Source organism: Puntigrus tetrazona, chromosome 24, assembly GCF_018831695.1.
Source record: "Puntigrus tetrazona isolate hp1 chromosome 24, ASM1883169v1, whole genome shotgun sequence".
Classification (NCBI taxonomy): domain Eukaryota; kingdom Metazoa; phylum Chordata; class Actinopteri; order Cypriniformes; family Cyprinidae; genus Puntigrus; species Puntigrus tetrazona.
The window spans coordinates 776,435-791,419 of NC_056722.1; the positions used below are offsets into that span (position 1 = coordinate 776,435).

Consider the following 14,985-nt stretch of genomic DNA (forward strand, 5'->3'; position numbering starts at 1 on the left):
CTTAAATCGATTTCAATCTACAGTCCGTCAGTATTTGATCTTTATGTTATCAAGTGATACCAATCAGCATATTTAGCGCATCCTATCATAGGCACGCTGCTTAGATGCACTCAGGTTTGACTGCAAAAGATGATTTGATGTAACGTGACCGCCTACGGCACTCCAATTTTCCAGGTTTTGCGCTAGAAGCAGCATTTCGCTTGTAAGAAATAAACGATTGGTTTTAATGTTGGGGTAGAATTAAATGACTCAAAGCATTTCGATCTCAGCGTTTAGTTCGCGTACCCCCATTTGAGAACCACTGCCCTGGTTGAATCCCCTGATATTAGTTTTGTTACCTGAAATATTAATACTTTCACTGATTTTACTTTCATGTAAACCAGCAGAACATTTTGTCTAGGAAGAAATTGTTTTGAACTGAATTCGTATCGAAATTGTTTCGATTTCATTCCGTCATGTCATGACAAATCGGAATCTCTTCTGATATTTTAGAGGAGAGGGCCTTTTTCTTAAAAGCACGGTAAAAGCATTTGCTTTCCATTTAATCGCATTTGTCACGAGAGCTCTCATTTGCGTTCTTCTTCTCCTACGTGTTTCACCTGGTATCTCAGGTAACAATTACAGTGTATTTTTCTGAGACTTTTATTCGATTTAATTAACAGATGAATCTGTCGAGAGAAAGGTGATATGACACCATGACAGATGTTATTTCCACCTCATCTTTATTCTGTGCTTAAAGCTATTTAAGTGCGATTATGATTTGTTATGATCGTAACAGTTTTAACGATTCTTTTTCGATGTCAAAGAATAAAAAATGAACACAAATTAAATTGAACAACGCTGTTTTATAAACTTGAAATGTTCTCTCTTCTTTTTTTTTTTTATAGCAGTGTCGGTATTAATCAGGAACATATGTTTATTCTGTATTGGCTGCTTTTCGCTCATTAGCAGCACTGGGGATATTAAACGAACTGCTAAATGAAAACCCAACCGAAAGACAAGCGCTCAAACTCTTGATAGGCACCGCTGTAGAGTTCTGTATGCTACTGACAGGAGGCGGCAGCGGGAAAGATCGAGTCAAATTGTTTATTCCGACCCATGGTCCTCGGCTCTCGGCTGATTTCAGACGGTGAGGGACAGCATGTGAAGTGTGTAAATGATGTTTCTCCCGCTCTGATGCGTGAGTGAGTGATGTAGCTGTTCCTGTTTTATAGACGCCTGTCACCTGCCTCCGTTTCTGCTTTTATAAACTGCGCACAGGCCCTTCGGAAAAGGTCAGCTTTTTATTTCCAGAGACAAACGGCGGTGGGAGGGAAGAGGTGGTGAGAAACGTTACAACGGAGGTTGGAAATTGCACCTCGTTTCGCTTAAGATCGCATTATCCTCTCTCTCTCTCTCGGGCTAAAAGAGGAAGTGGACGACTGACGCTCGCCCGCGAAGTTGTCAGCGCGAACTTCGTAGCTCGAGTGGATCCCCCACCCCGGCCCCTCGAGTCCTGCTTTCCTCTTGACATTTGTAGATGCCAGATTGGGCTGTAATATACTGTTGCATCTATTGCCCGCCAGCATATGCCGAAATACCACCTGATATCTCGGTAAACAGAAATCATATTATTCTTTATTGTGTGCTCAGTGGGAGAGATTGTAAGGGGGCTTTTCTTTGGGGAAAAAAGATAAAGAAGTTCTTAATGTCAATATGAATGAACAGCCGCTACGCCGCTATCACCCGCCTTAAACACAGGGGATTTCTCTTTTTTTAATATCCTGTGCTTTTTTTTTCTTTCTTTTTTTCTTCACGACCGCCTCCCTATCGCAACATTACCGCTGCGTGCTATTGATAGAATTTGAGATGCTTAGAGGATTGTCTACGAATATGAGAATCTTCACGCTTCTGGGTCTCGTCGTTTGTGCTCGGCATCGCTAATTAGCTCGGTTGCGCGCTAGACCGGTGGAGAACTGCCTAACAAAGCTCTGTGACCGTTAATTAGGATTAATGAACTGTATAGCATACGAAAACGTGTTGTTTTCTTGCAACTCCTTTGAAAAAGAGGCTGAAGGACGCCGTCTTCTAAATAACCCACTGGCCTTACATCCATTTTTCACGAATGACGGGGTTTTTCTTTTTTTTTTTTTTTTTTAACGCATCACACCAAACGCGGGGTTGTTAGATATGTGATTGATACATTTGGCTCGTTTCGGACTAATTACGGATTCGTAGGCTACCTCCAGGGCCGAGGCCGAGATCCGAAGGCAACCAAGCCCAATTAGCTTTTTGACTGGTCAAGTCTGGTTAAATCACACCTGTAATTGGAGCTAACCTGATTAATGGCAAATGCGCCAGTTTGCCGCCAATCAGCGCCCCAAAAGGGGCCCGTAGGTGCTAGTTTTAGCCGTTGGCTTTTATACTTGTGCACTAATAGTTCTTTCACGTGAGATTTCTTTAACCCCGTAAGAATGAGGAATGATGGCTGCTGACCCGCCAGACTTCCGCCCACCGCATAAAGCTCTTAAAGTCTTGAACTTTATTTTACAAAAGTTTCTGCGCACATCAGTCTATTCTTGAACGTGCCTTCTCACCTCGGCGTAGGAGGATTTAGTGGGCAAATCCGAATGAACTAAATATGAAGACGTATTAAGACGGATTCTCAACTTTTTAACCACAGTTAAAACAAAAGGAATGGCACACACACACACACACACACACACACACGTTTACTGTACATCTCAGATCGAGGTTTTTAATTTAATGAGAAATGTTGGATGAAGCTCCATGGTAACGCAGATGAAGTGTGATGTGTCCCATCACCCCACCGCGCATTATTGTCACTTTCTCTCTCGGCATCTTCTGCATGGCTTTATGTGTCTCTCTGCTAATTAGCAACCGGGATTTAATCAACTGCAGCATTTTTATCAAGAACGGAAAGGTTAAAGGTCGCGAACCTCACACGCGCACTCACAATACTCACGTACACACCCTCTTATGGTTTGAGTGTTTAATAGGTGGCGCCGGTAATGTCTAACTCTGTAAATGAGCGTTTCGTGCGCTAAAGGGTTACAGGTCTCAGGGTGGGATAATGAGATATTCTGTCGGTTTTATTCTTATCAAGCTTGTATCTAACAGCTTAGGCTCAGTCTGCTGTGAAACAGACTTGATTTTTATTTATTTACGTAAAGTATTTATTTTCTGATATGGCTCTGCCATGCAAGAATAGTACAGTATATCTGTCTGTATTCATATATGTATATTAGTGCCGATTAATCGTGATTAATTGCGATTAATCACATTTAAAATAAAAGTTTTCAGTTTAAACGCTGTGTGTGTACTGCTTATATTATGTATTTATGAATACACACACATACATGCATATATCTAAGAAAGGTATGTTGTTTATAGATTAAATATATTTATAAATAATCATACATATATGCGTGTAAGTAAATATATACATGCATACGTGTGTATATATTCATAAGTATGCACTCATATGTAAACATAAAAAGTCGTATGTATGTGTGTGCTGTGTATTTTTATTGTGTATATATAAATACACACACATACAGTAAATTCTTTCAATATTTAAATGTATATACATAACATATATTTCACAAATACAATCAATTTTGTGTATTTTTTTACATATGCATGATAAATATTCATAGTAAATGCACATATGTAAACAAAAACCTTTATTTTGGATTAGATTGTTTGCGATTAATTGTTTGACAGCACTGACTTAAACATATAATTATTTGTTTATTTCTTATTATTTCAGTAAATAGACTCAGTTTGACTCATTGAATTTAAACTAGAATTTCATATTTTGAAAGACCTTTTTTTTTCTTCTCTTGATTAAACCAAGAAAGCTTGTGATAAACGTGTTAAATGAGGAAAAAAGAAAACCACGTCTATTAATTTTTCTTCGCTAGTACTAAGAAGAATTGTTTCTGTTCCTTTAGAGTGCTCGCTGTAGCTGGAGATTGGCACAACCCAGCATGCACTGTATTCAGGCTCATTTCCATTTCACACCAGCAGGAGAGAATTCTGGGATGGGGCCCCCTGAGAGTATTTGGAAGTGACACAGCCATTTCTGCACTTCCAGCTCTGTGACAGAGTTAAAGCGGAGAGATGGATAGCCTCCCATAGCTGCATGCTGGCCTGCTGTGAAGAGAGAGAGAGAGAGAGAGAGAGAGAGAGAGAGACTAGCTAGCACAGCTCTATTGAAGGACCCAACACACACTTAACAAACCTAATTACTGGTGTTTGCTAAAGCCGATACCGATATCGTGTGCATGATGGTTATATATTGCTGAAAATGTCATTTCGTACATAAACTTGGCAAATGAGATGTACACAAATGTTTTTTTTTTTTTTCTTACGAGTAAACCTTGAAAAAAGACCGTTTGTATAGTTAGTAGACAAAATGGCTTTCTATTAATTGCTGCAACTGATGCAGATAGCCACAAAATAATCAATACAGGCCGATAGCACATATTGATCTGTTGCCATGAGTGGTATGGCATGATTTTAATTTAGCAGACAGTAAATAGCCCTAACTCAAAAGTGAAATCAAAAGGAATAAATACTGTATAAAAATAAGCAAGTATAAACATAACATAAACAATAAACTATATAAACATAAATAAAAACTACTAAAAATAGCAAAAACACACAGCAGAATTACCAAAACTTTAACTAAAATTAAAAGGAAAATGGAATATATATTATAAATATCTTCTATTTAGCACAGATAATCTGGTAACTGTCAAATATCGGCCGATATATTGGTCTGTTGCCATATGTGATATGCTGCATGATTTTTATTATTTTTTAAATGAAATTGGTTAAAAAGACAAAGCTTAAAATACAATATGGCCTGTATTTAGAGATGAAGGTGTTCTTTTTTTTATTTACGACTACAGCAACACTTAGAAACCTCTCAGAACATTCTATCAACAGCGTACAGTAATAATTCTCAAAAAAATAACTTCTAGATCAGGCTTCATTATATCTGCTTTCTTTGAGACTCAGCGCTATTTAACGGTATTCTGTGTACCAGTGGTTTAGCTAAAGTGGCTGTTGACGAGACGTTTTTTTGACCGAGAACTTCCTCATGATTGCTTTGTAAAATCTATCATTATTGTCCTCACGCCCCCTGTTTAATCACAGATCGTTGTCGAAGCTTCTCTGCTTCCCCCCGGGAAAAACATGGCGTAGAAGCGTTTGTAATGCAGAGGAGCCGTCTGTGCTGACGGGGGGACAGACCGTCCCCATCTCGCGACTACCTCCCGCTTAACTAACATGTGTCTTTCGTCGTACCTGTCTCATCAGCCGTGATTACGCTGTGCCTCCGTGCAGTCGGCGCGCATTAGGGGAGGGGATGAGAAAATAAACAACTAAGGTGCTTTTCGACTCCGGAATAAGCATCGGAAAAGTGGGTCTGTCAAAGCAGTCACTACGATCTGAGAGGTGTTGACTAATTGCCTGCTAATTACACAGTAAATTGTCTAATTAAGCTGATGGTTAATTAGGGTAAGCTTGCACAGCAAGTCTTGTGGAAGTCGCTCTCTCTCTCTCTTTCTCTCTTTTTTTTTTTTATTAACAGAGAGAGAGAGAGTGAGAGAGTGTGTGGCATGCCCGGGAACCTGGCTGTGTAATTGGCGCACTGGCAGTGACTGGCGGTTAACATGACACGGAGAGGCGATAGAAGTAAAGACTGACAGAATCGGGGGTTTGCGGCAAACAGCGCCACTTGTCATTTGTGCAGGGGCCTGAGCCGCGGCCCCCCTCGCGTCGCCAGCGATGCTGTGACAGCCAACAGCACCGCACTCAACCAGACTCCTCAAAACCAGTTTCCCCTCCTTTTTTTTTTTTTTCACCTTACAGAGTCCTAGGCCTGCTGATCTTACACCAGCTTTTGTGTTTTAAAGTGGGAGACCATTTTTATTCTGTCTGGAATTAAACTATTTTAAATACTACATTTTTTTAAGGGAAGTGGTTGCGAACACTTTACTTGAGCTACATTTAAATAAATTTAATTGAAAGTTGGTCAACTAAATTAGTTGATTTAAATGCAGCTGAAATAAATTGATTACAATCACTTACCGTATTTTTTATTATTTTTTTTTCAGTGTGATTGCTTTTTGTAAAGCAATTAAACTGCAATATATATATATATATATATATATATATATATATATATATATATATATATATATATATATATATAAAACGCATAAATATATTTATATGTATTTTTTGGTCATTATTAAATATTTCATTTATTTATTTTTGTTGATAATTATATCTTTTAAAAATGTTATTTTTTTATTTTTTCATTCTTTAAATTCTTTTGCATTTTATTTTTACTATTAATTTTTTTTTACAGTTTAATTATGTGTCTTACTATTTATTTGTAACCCCGGACCACAAAGCCAGTCATAAATAGCACAGGTATATTTGTAGCAATTGCCAACAATACATTGTATCGTTCAAAATTATCGTTTTTTTTTTTTCTTTTGCACCAAAACATTTTAGGATATTCAGCAAAGATCATGTTTTTTTGCAACCTCAGATTCCTCAGCTTATTTACCTTGAGCTTTCAGGTTAAAAAAAAATACCCTCATAGTTTTGTGGTCCAGGGTCACTTTATTTACAATTCATTTAAAAAAATTATTTAATTTTGTTTTAAATTTAATTGTATTTTTTTATGTTTAGTTTACTTTTTGCCTCTGAAATGAAGTGGCACATTGCAATCCAGATTCAAATAAATAAATAATTCAACTGAATTTCCCATTTAGATTTCTTTCCAAAGCAAAATTATAAACAATACTGTCACAATTATCCTTAATCCAACATTTAAACAAATGTATACTTACATAAACGATATCTTGACATTCTTTGACATTTTAAAATTATTTTACCGTGTATTATTGATTCTAACGTCTATTACCGTGCAACCATTCACTAACAAATCTTCATTCATTCAAAGTATAACCTAGACACAATATCAATAGAATGTGCATTACTGCTGGAGCACAACTCTGATTTATGCATTTTGATTCTACTGTCCATTTTATTTACATTAATATTTTTTTTCTCTCAGAACGAGTGCAGATTGAGAATCACGTCGCTTGTAAACCGTGCCGTCTCGTCGCTGGCATTTTGTTGGGGTTATCCTGATAAGAGCTGCCTGAAACGAAGAGACGTGATACACGACAAGGCGATTCCCTCAATCTGTGCTGTCATCTAATCAATACAGACGGAGATAGGGACACAGTCACTGTTCAATCACTGCTTTTTCAAGTCGGCCAAGATGCAGTGAATACAGCCAGCAGATCAATTCAGCAAATGTCAAAGGTGAAATCCACAACTTTTAGACAAAGCCTGCACGGTTTCTGTAACCTCGGCATAACTGCCACATCCATAGAATGAATGGACAAAGAATCACATTTATCTTTTCTCGCAATGTTGCTTCATAGGCCAGCGTATGAAGCTCGTTTCCGCCACTGAATATAAAAAAAACATTATTGTAACTTTTATCTCACAGTTTGGACTTTTTTCTCGAAAAGTGCATTATACAAACTCGCAATTCTGACTTTTTCTTTCAGAATTGTCATATAAACTCACAATTAGGAGGCATAAAGTCGCAATTACATAATAAAAGTCACAGTTGTGAGTTATAAAGTCAGGATTCCAAGATATACATTTTTCTGACTTTTTGCACAGTTGACTTTTTATAGATATAAACTCTCAATTGCAAGGTATAAAGTCAGAATTGTGAGATTGCAATTCTGAGAACATATCAGTCTTTTTTTCAACTTAAAATTGAACTTCATAAGTTTATATCTCACAATTCAGAGAAAAAAAGTCAAAATTGCGACTTTATCTCACAATTCTGACTTTATAGCTTGTAATTGCGACTTTATGTGACGCAATTCTGACTTTTTTCACGGAATTTCAGCTTTTTATCTCACAATTCAGACATTTTTATGTAATAATTTAATGCCTTTTTATCACACAATAGTGAGTTGTAAAGTCAGATAATCATTGTTTTTTTTTTACTGTCTCTCTCTCTCTCTCTCTCTCTCTCTCTCTCTCTCTCTCTCTCTCTCTCTCTCTCTCTCTTTCTCGCTCTCTCTTTCTCTCAAAAACCCCCAGACCCAAAAGGCCAAAAAACAATAAAAACAACCGAATAAAGGAAAACAATCATGTGTTGAACACGCATCTTTTGTGTCCCTTAATTTGAATAAATTACGAACCGAGAAATAGCGCAAGCATCAACTGCAAGTTTATTTACCACTTAGTTTTCATATAAAAAAAAAAGCAAAACACAATAGCACAACAGCAAGACAGAAGTGACATGTAGAACAACAGTCACAGTCCAGCGATTTGTGTTTATTTAACAAGCAAATTAGCTGAGGTGGTGCCGATCGGGGGCTTCGTCGCGTAAAAAAAAAAAAGAAGAGAGAAGTCCAATCGCCCAGGCTCATTAGCTACAGCTACATGTTTACATTTATAAATATACCCGTTTAATTGGGAGATCAAAGCGCCCCTCACTACCTTTTGCGTGGCTGAAAGGGCAAATAAGTTGTGCCTCGCAGATATCTTTAGTCTGCTAATTTGATCAAACTCATTCTGTCTTTGGGCACTTCACTCCCTATAAAGCGTGACACCGGGTGGATGAGTGTTGCTTCCTGTGTTTTTCATGTTTCTTGACGGCTGATGATCAATGAGCCGGCCGCTCTGCTTTCTGGTCTATTTGAAGTGCAGCCTGCTAAATCTTTATGTCAGCAATTTTAACTGCTTCATATACTTTTATTAAGCACACGGGATGTGTTTGTTGGGTCGTGCGAGCATAATGTTGAGTTGTTACGTCCAGTACTTAAAGCAGACGTCCGATGATGAGCCTCTAAAAGCATCTGTCGCATTTAAGGACTTTTTTTTTTGCTGCTTTTAATACAATGGAGATTGGAATTGTTGCGGTATGGCAAAATGTCTCTTTTGTTTACGGCCTAAAAGTTGAATTCGTCAACTTCTAGGCCATAAACAAAAGAGACATTTTGTGGTGTATTTGACCTTCTTGCATTTGAATCCTTTTTCATTTTATCTCTGTTGTCTGATGATTTGATGAGTTCGCTTGAGTTTAAAAGATGGTTCGACCAAGCATTTTTATTAAAAATATGATGCATGTTGAACGACCTTGAACATAATCGTTTATTTAGGAGTTATTGAACTACAAAACATTTGCAATTCATTTTTACTCCATTCTTTGAAGCATATGATAGATTTGTAGTTTGTTGATGTGAAAAGAACACTTTTGTTTTTTTTTTTTTTTTGGGGTTTTATTAAATTATAATATAGGGTTAGGGTTAATTTGTGTTTTAAAAATTATAACAGTTTATTAAAATGTCAAAGGCATATTATATTATATTATATTATTACATTATTACATTTTAATAAAAAAAAAATCTACATTTTAAAATCTCAAGGGTGCTTCAAGTAGATAATGCAATTCATATTAGTTCTGTTTGCAGAAAAGTTTTGCAAATCTGTCCCATAAGTTATAATCCTAGTGTTATAGACATTTAAGATAATGAATCAAAGCCGTTGCTGAGACCCTCAATCCAATAACAATTATGTCCAAGTGAATGTTTATTTCTATCGCTGAGGGTGACAAATATATTGCATGGTCTAATTTCAGACTTGTTTGTTGGCCTGCGTTGATTCGCCGTTGAAGGAGGGAAGCCACGGGCCAGTGCTTGTGACTTCCCTTTGCACCTAGAAAAGTAATTGGTGAAAAGAACTAATGACCAAGCTGACAGACAATATCCCTGTTCATTTATCAAACGGGGTTAATATCCTCCGTTCTGACTTTAATTTATTAAGTCTCTTTCAGGGGAACTGATCTCACGCACTCCTCCGGATTGCAGTCATGTTCAGCAGCGGCCTATTTCTCCAATAGTTTCTCCAATAGTAGCTTTTAGTTTGCCGTTTTGGTTCTTGTCCGTATATACGTGTAGGTAGGCACTGGATTTATTTGTCTTTTTTTTTTTTTTTCTTTTTGAAAGATATTGTGTCCAAAAGCATGCGCTATGAAGTCAGTGGGTTTATCGACTGCATGAGATTCGAATCAATTTTTACAAAACCAACATTCATTTTCCATGATTCAGTGAATGTCATGCTTGCCTCTATTCCAGAATTGTTCCTCTGTCTTATTTTAAGCAGCATGGGGCCTTGAAACTTAAAGAGCTTTTTTTTTTTTTTTTTTTTTTTTTTTTACTGGAGCTGAATTCTATTCATACGAGTTAGTGGAATGAAAGGCAGTTGTGTGGTATTGTGCCTCTGAGTCCTTTCACTGGAGGAAAGAAAGTTGTCACATGGTTTATCAAGGTTCTGCGAGTGCAGATGTGTCTCTGGGATGTTGTCATGGATTCAAGGTTGCTTCGATTTTAAGTGACAGCCGTGGAGAGAGGACTACAGCGGCCGCGGAGATCATTGTCCGAAATCTCAGCAGACATCAGCGTGTGTACATTCAACATTCACGTATAGAGAAGCTCGCGCTAAACGTCTGCATGCGCTTTCAAATAGGGCTGAGGGTGTTTAGAATCGAAATTCATAGACTTTCTTTCAGTGACATGGCGATCAGTTGATGTTTAAAAGGCACGGTTTGTGTAAACATGAAACATACTCGCCGTTAGGTCACTTGTTGTTTCCATAGATCACAGAAGTAGTTTGTTTGAAGAATGCGCAGGCTGCTCTTTTACAATAAAGGTGGATGGAGACTACAGCTGTTATACCCAAATAAAAATTTTCTCCATAGTCTGAATACTCGATTCTGATTGGCTGGCAGGTATGCAGTAACCTTTATAGTGTGTAGTATACCTTTTAATGCACAGGTAGTTCCAAGTCAGTTTATTCACCGTTCCATATTAATCCGCTGCTTTCAGTGATGCACACTAATTTTTACCCTTCCGGTCAAATATTGCGCTGCAAAGAGCTGCTAGTTTTAACTCGTCTAGAACTTGGCAAATGACCATGGAATAAGCGGGATAATCAACGGCTAGCCGTGCATTAAAGGATTTTAAATGCATTTTGCAGAGGCAAACACTTAAGTTCTTAGCCGCCGTGTCGCGCATTTAATGGACGGCTAGCCGTTGATTATCCTTTACATATATATGCGTGTGTGCATGCAAGCATGTGTGTGTTGCTATGTTTCTTTCTTCAGGGGAAAGAAAAACACATTTAGGTCAGAATTTTACGAATGTCATTCAAATATGCATATTTAAAAAGGTGACTTAAATGTAAGGTTTTTCAAATTTGACCTAAATGTTTTTCTTGTTTAGTTTTGTTTTGTTTTGCTTTGCTTTTTAATTTGTTTAGCTTAGGGTAGTGTACCGTCCTTTTAAGAGGGTCTAACATCCCATGTTTCTCATATTTACATGCAAGAACAACATGTGTGCATATATATATATATATATATATATATATATATATATATATATATATATATATATATATATATATATATATATACACACACACACACACATACACAAGCACGCACATTCACACATGCTCTTAAAGAGATTCAAAGTTTACCCCAAAAAAAACATTTATGTTTTTTTCTGTGCAAAAAATTTTGGCCCAAATGTTTTTTGTTTGTGTTTATTTACTGTTCGCTTGTTTCCTCATAAATATTTTGTTTTGGGTTGAACTATCCCTTTAAGAGGGCCCAACACCCCATGTTCCTTACATTTATGCACAAGAAAAACACTTAGTTCACCTGAAAAAAAAAAAAAATCATAATTTATTCCAAACCTGCAATACGGTCTTTCTTCTGCGGAACAAAACAATGATACATGTAAAATGTTATTATAATGTTCTATGGCCCCGCTGGCCTTCAGAATCTTTTTGTGTATTCCACAGAAGAAAAACTCATACAGGTTTGGAACGCGAGGCTGAGTGAATGATATATGAATGTTAATTTTTTTATCCCTGGTGAACATTAAGGAACTACAGCTTCACGCTCTCTCTTTCACAGTATTTTTCTCTTTTTTTCTGGTGTTCTGTTGGCCTGGGTACACAGCAGAAGCGTACCAGCCGTGGTTTGATTTTTCTGTCATGGCTGTTTATAATGATTAATGCCCCGACTTGGGGCCACTCAGTGTAATTATGGCTCTTCAAGATTTTATTATTTTATTTGTCTGCTCTCCATCCCGCAGTGACTCTGAGGGCCCCACAGAAATCAAATACAGGACCAGAGCAAATGTCATCCACAAAAGCACGCACCTTTTCAGTTTGAGACGTTTTTAATGGATATTTCCAAAGGGAGGGTTTATGTGAATCTCTTAACTTCCTTGAAGAATCGGGTTTTTTTAATTCTTCATGCTGAATAGCAATTATCCATCGTGTTTTTAATGCATCTATACATCATAACATGAAATATGCAGATTCTGTAGTGTGTTGTTCATTGTTTCTCCTTATGTTTGTGTGAGCGGGGTTCTTGCATATTATGGTTATACAAATGCAGTGAGAGGAGACTAATCTCGCAGATCAATTCTGGTGATGCAGGCTGTCTGGAAAGCAGGTACGATCCATGCAGAATGCTGAGCGTTTCACCCAAATGAGTCTATAATGCATTTAACAAGCAAGACTGATGGTGTAATTTGCATTAGAGTAAGGCTTTGTGTTTCGTGTCAAAGGAAGGCTGGCACAACTAGTACAGGTGTTTTATGTGAAATACATAAGCTTAATGACCTGACTCTTTTTTTCGAGACAGTACAGTGGGACCACAGTGAAAGTCTAATGTAAACCAGGACATTTTTTTTTATATATATTTTTTTAAATTCTAAAAATACAAAATAAATATTTATTTTCCCTAATCAGCGAGTTAGCATCAGCGGTTTGAGACCGTGCATACACACTGTTAAAAATGTTTGTCTAAAAATTGTATAAAAAGCCTGAAGCCTTATGGAAAAATACAGTAATACTGTGAAATATCATTATAATTTAAAATAACTGTTTTAGATAAAAATACATTTTAAAATGTGCTTTATTTATTTTTATCAGTCATTACACCGGCCTTTAGAGTCACGTGATCCTTCAAAAATCATCCTAGTATGATTTGAAAAATATCATATTATTATCGATGCTAAAAAAAAACTGTTAAACTGCTTAAATTGTATGTTAACTGTTATGCTTTTCATGATTATTTGATGAATCGAACGTTCAAAGACCAGCATAATTTTAATTTAGCTTTCAGAAATTTGAAGCATAAAATTGCTAAATAATTGCTGAAAAAAATTATTTATTTCTTTTAAAAAATTCTAATGAAAGATTTTATAAATCAAAAAAATATCTAAAATATATCTTTCAAAAAAGTACTTTCTCATACATTTCCCCACCTTTTTTCCCTCAGTATGATATTTTCATTATGTCTCACATTTATGTATTAAACACTTTAAAAGCTTTGACCTCGCTGGCTCTGAATGGACTTTTTTTTTTTCTGATTGCACCATTAAATGTCTTGCCAGCTCGTTCTTACGATCCAAACTGACGGTAAGAAACTGCGTGCATTTTCCCTGCAGTTTTGATCTTCTGAAATAAGACAATTACTGCGGGATGCTGGATCTGAATAGCAAAGCATTTGATATGGTATTAGTTCAAGCCTGTGGTTTAATGTGCGGGATTATCGGCCATTGAGCAGTATATTCCGCACTTGATCTCCCCTGCGTGTCTAGAGAGGAGGAGAGCAAGAGATAGATGGGAAACAGCGGCATGCATCTTCCGCGGGATAATGAAACGTGTAAGGAGAAACAGATACTCCGTTGCTGCGTTTCAAAAGGTGGTTTGAAAAACTTGAAGATATGCAGATGATCGCAGTAAACGTCAGCGTAGTAATGAATTATGATTGCGTGATGATCGTTCTTCCAGACTCTATTGCTTGTGCGCAGTCTGTTCGCCAGCGGTGTGAGGTCAGAGTACAGTATATTCTCATTAGTATGTGAAAGCGTGTGGACGCGGGTTGTGATGTTAGCACGAGCGCGTGAGCGCCGCCGTGTAGTCTGCTGCATTTTGATTAGTAGTTCTTGCATGTGTCCGCTTCTGAAAGCCTGTTTGTTGTACAGGAGGATTAGGGGCCTGTTGTGCTGTGATAAAACGTTGTTAGCTCAAAAACACACATGAAATGGTGAGCGAGACTGAGCCTCTGTAGGGAAAAAAGGGGGGAAAAATGGCCCTTCCTGCGTATTCTCTACTGGTCGCGGTGTGCGAATGGTCAGTGGGACCCCAAGTGGAATGATTCCAGCGTATAGCAAGAGCACCAGTGAAAATGCTTACTTTTGCATTTTTCACCATGAACATAAACACACAAACCTGAACGACTTGCTTCAGTAGAATAAAAAGTGAACGTTTGCGCATTTTCAGAGCGAACCACTTTGAAACTGAAAGTGAATAAAAGCAGTATCGTAAAAGTGGTTTGCACCAGTGTTGTTCTTTTGAGTCGGGTATTTTCAAGGATTCAGTTTGTCCTGTCTAAATGATTCATTTAGTAGTTAGGTCGATGTGTTCCTTTCAAGTTTCTAGTGATTCAGTCAGTCAGTGATTTAATTGATTCAGTTGATCAGATTCACGAAACTGGTCTGAATTGCATGTTTACTAATTCAGATTTTTTTTGCGTCCAGTGTTTTCAGTAAATCGATTCACTGGGTTTCGCAAAAATTAACTGAATTATTTGTTTACTGGGTGGGCTGTTTTGTTTTTTTCAGGTCAGATTCATTGAATTAATCATTTCATTTACATAACAAAACCATTTTTTTATGATTTGTTTAACATCTAGACTGTTTTAGTTCACAAACCGCTCTGAATGATTCATTTAATAATTAGATTGATTTGTTCCTTTCAAATTAGTGATTCAGCCATTCAGTGGTTTTCAGAGATTCAGCTGATCAGATTCACAGAACCGGACTGAATTACATGTTTACTAAT

The 14,985-nt window shown here is 37.0% G+C and overlaps 1 protein-coding gene across 5 annotated transcripts in view; it reads left to right on the plus strand.

Moving 5' to 3' along the window:
* dpyda.1 (dihydropyrimidine dehydrogenase a, tandem duplicate 1) overlaps positions 1-14,985 on the plus strand; it is a 160,107-nt gene that overhangs the window by 75,653 nt on the left and 69,469 nt on the right. The window contains exon 14 of one of the 5 annotated variants that reach the window (XM_043226862.1): positions 5,603-5,946. The exons of the other annotated variants lie outside the window; for them this stretch is intronic. Coding sequence (XP_043082797.1) covers positions 5,603-5,617 — 15 coding nt within the window. The 3' untranslated portion in view covers positions 5,618-5,946. Of the gene's footprint in view, positions 1-5,602; positions 5,947-14,985 lie in introns of those variants that run through there. 5 annotated transcript variants of the gene reach the window in all.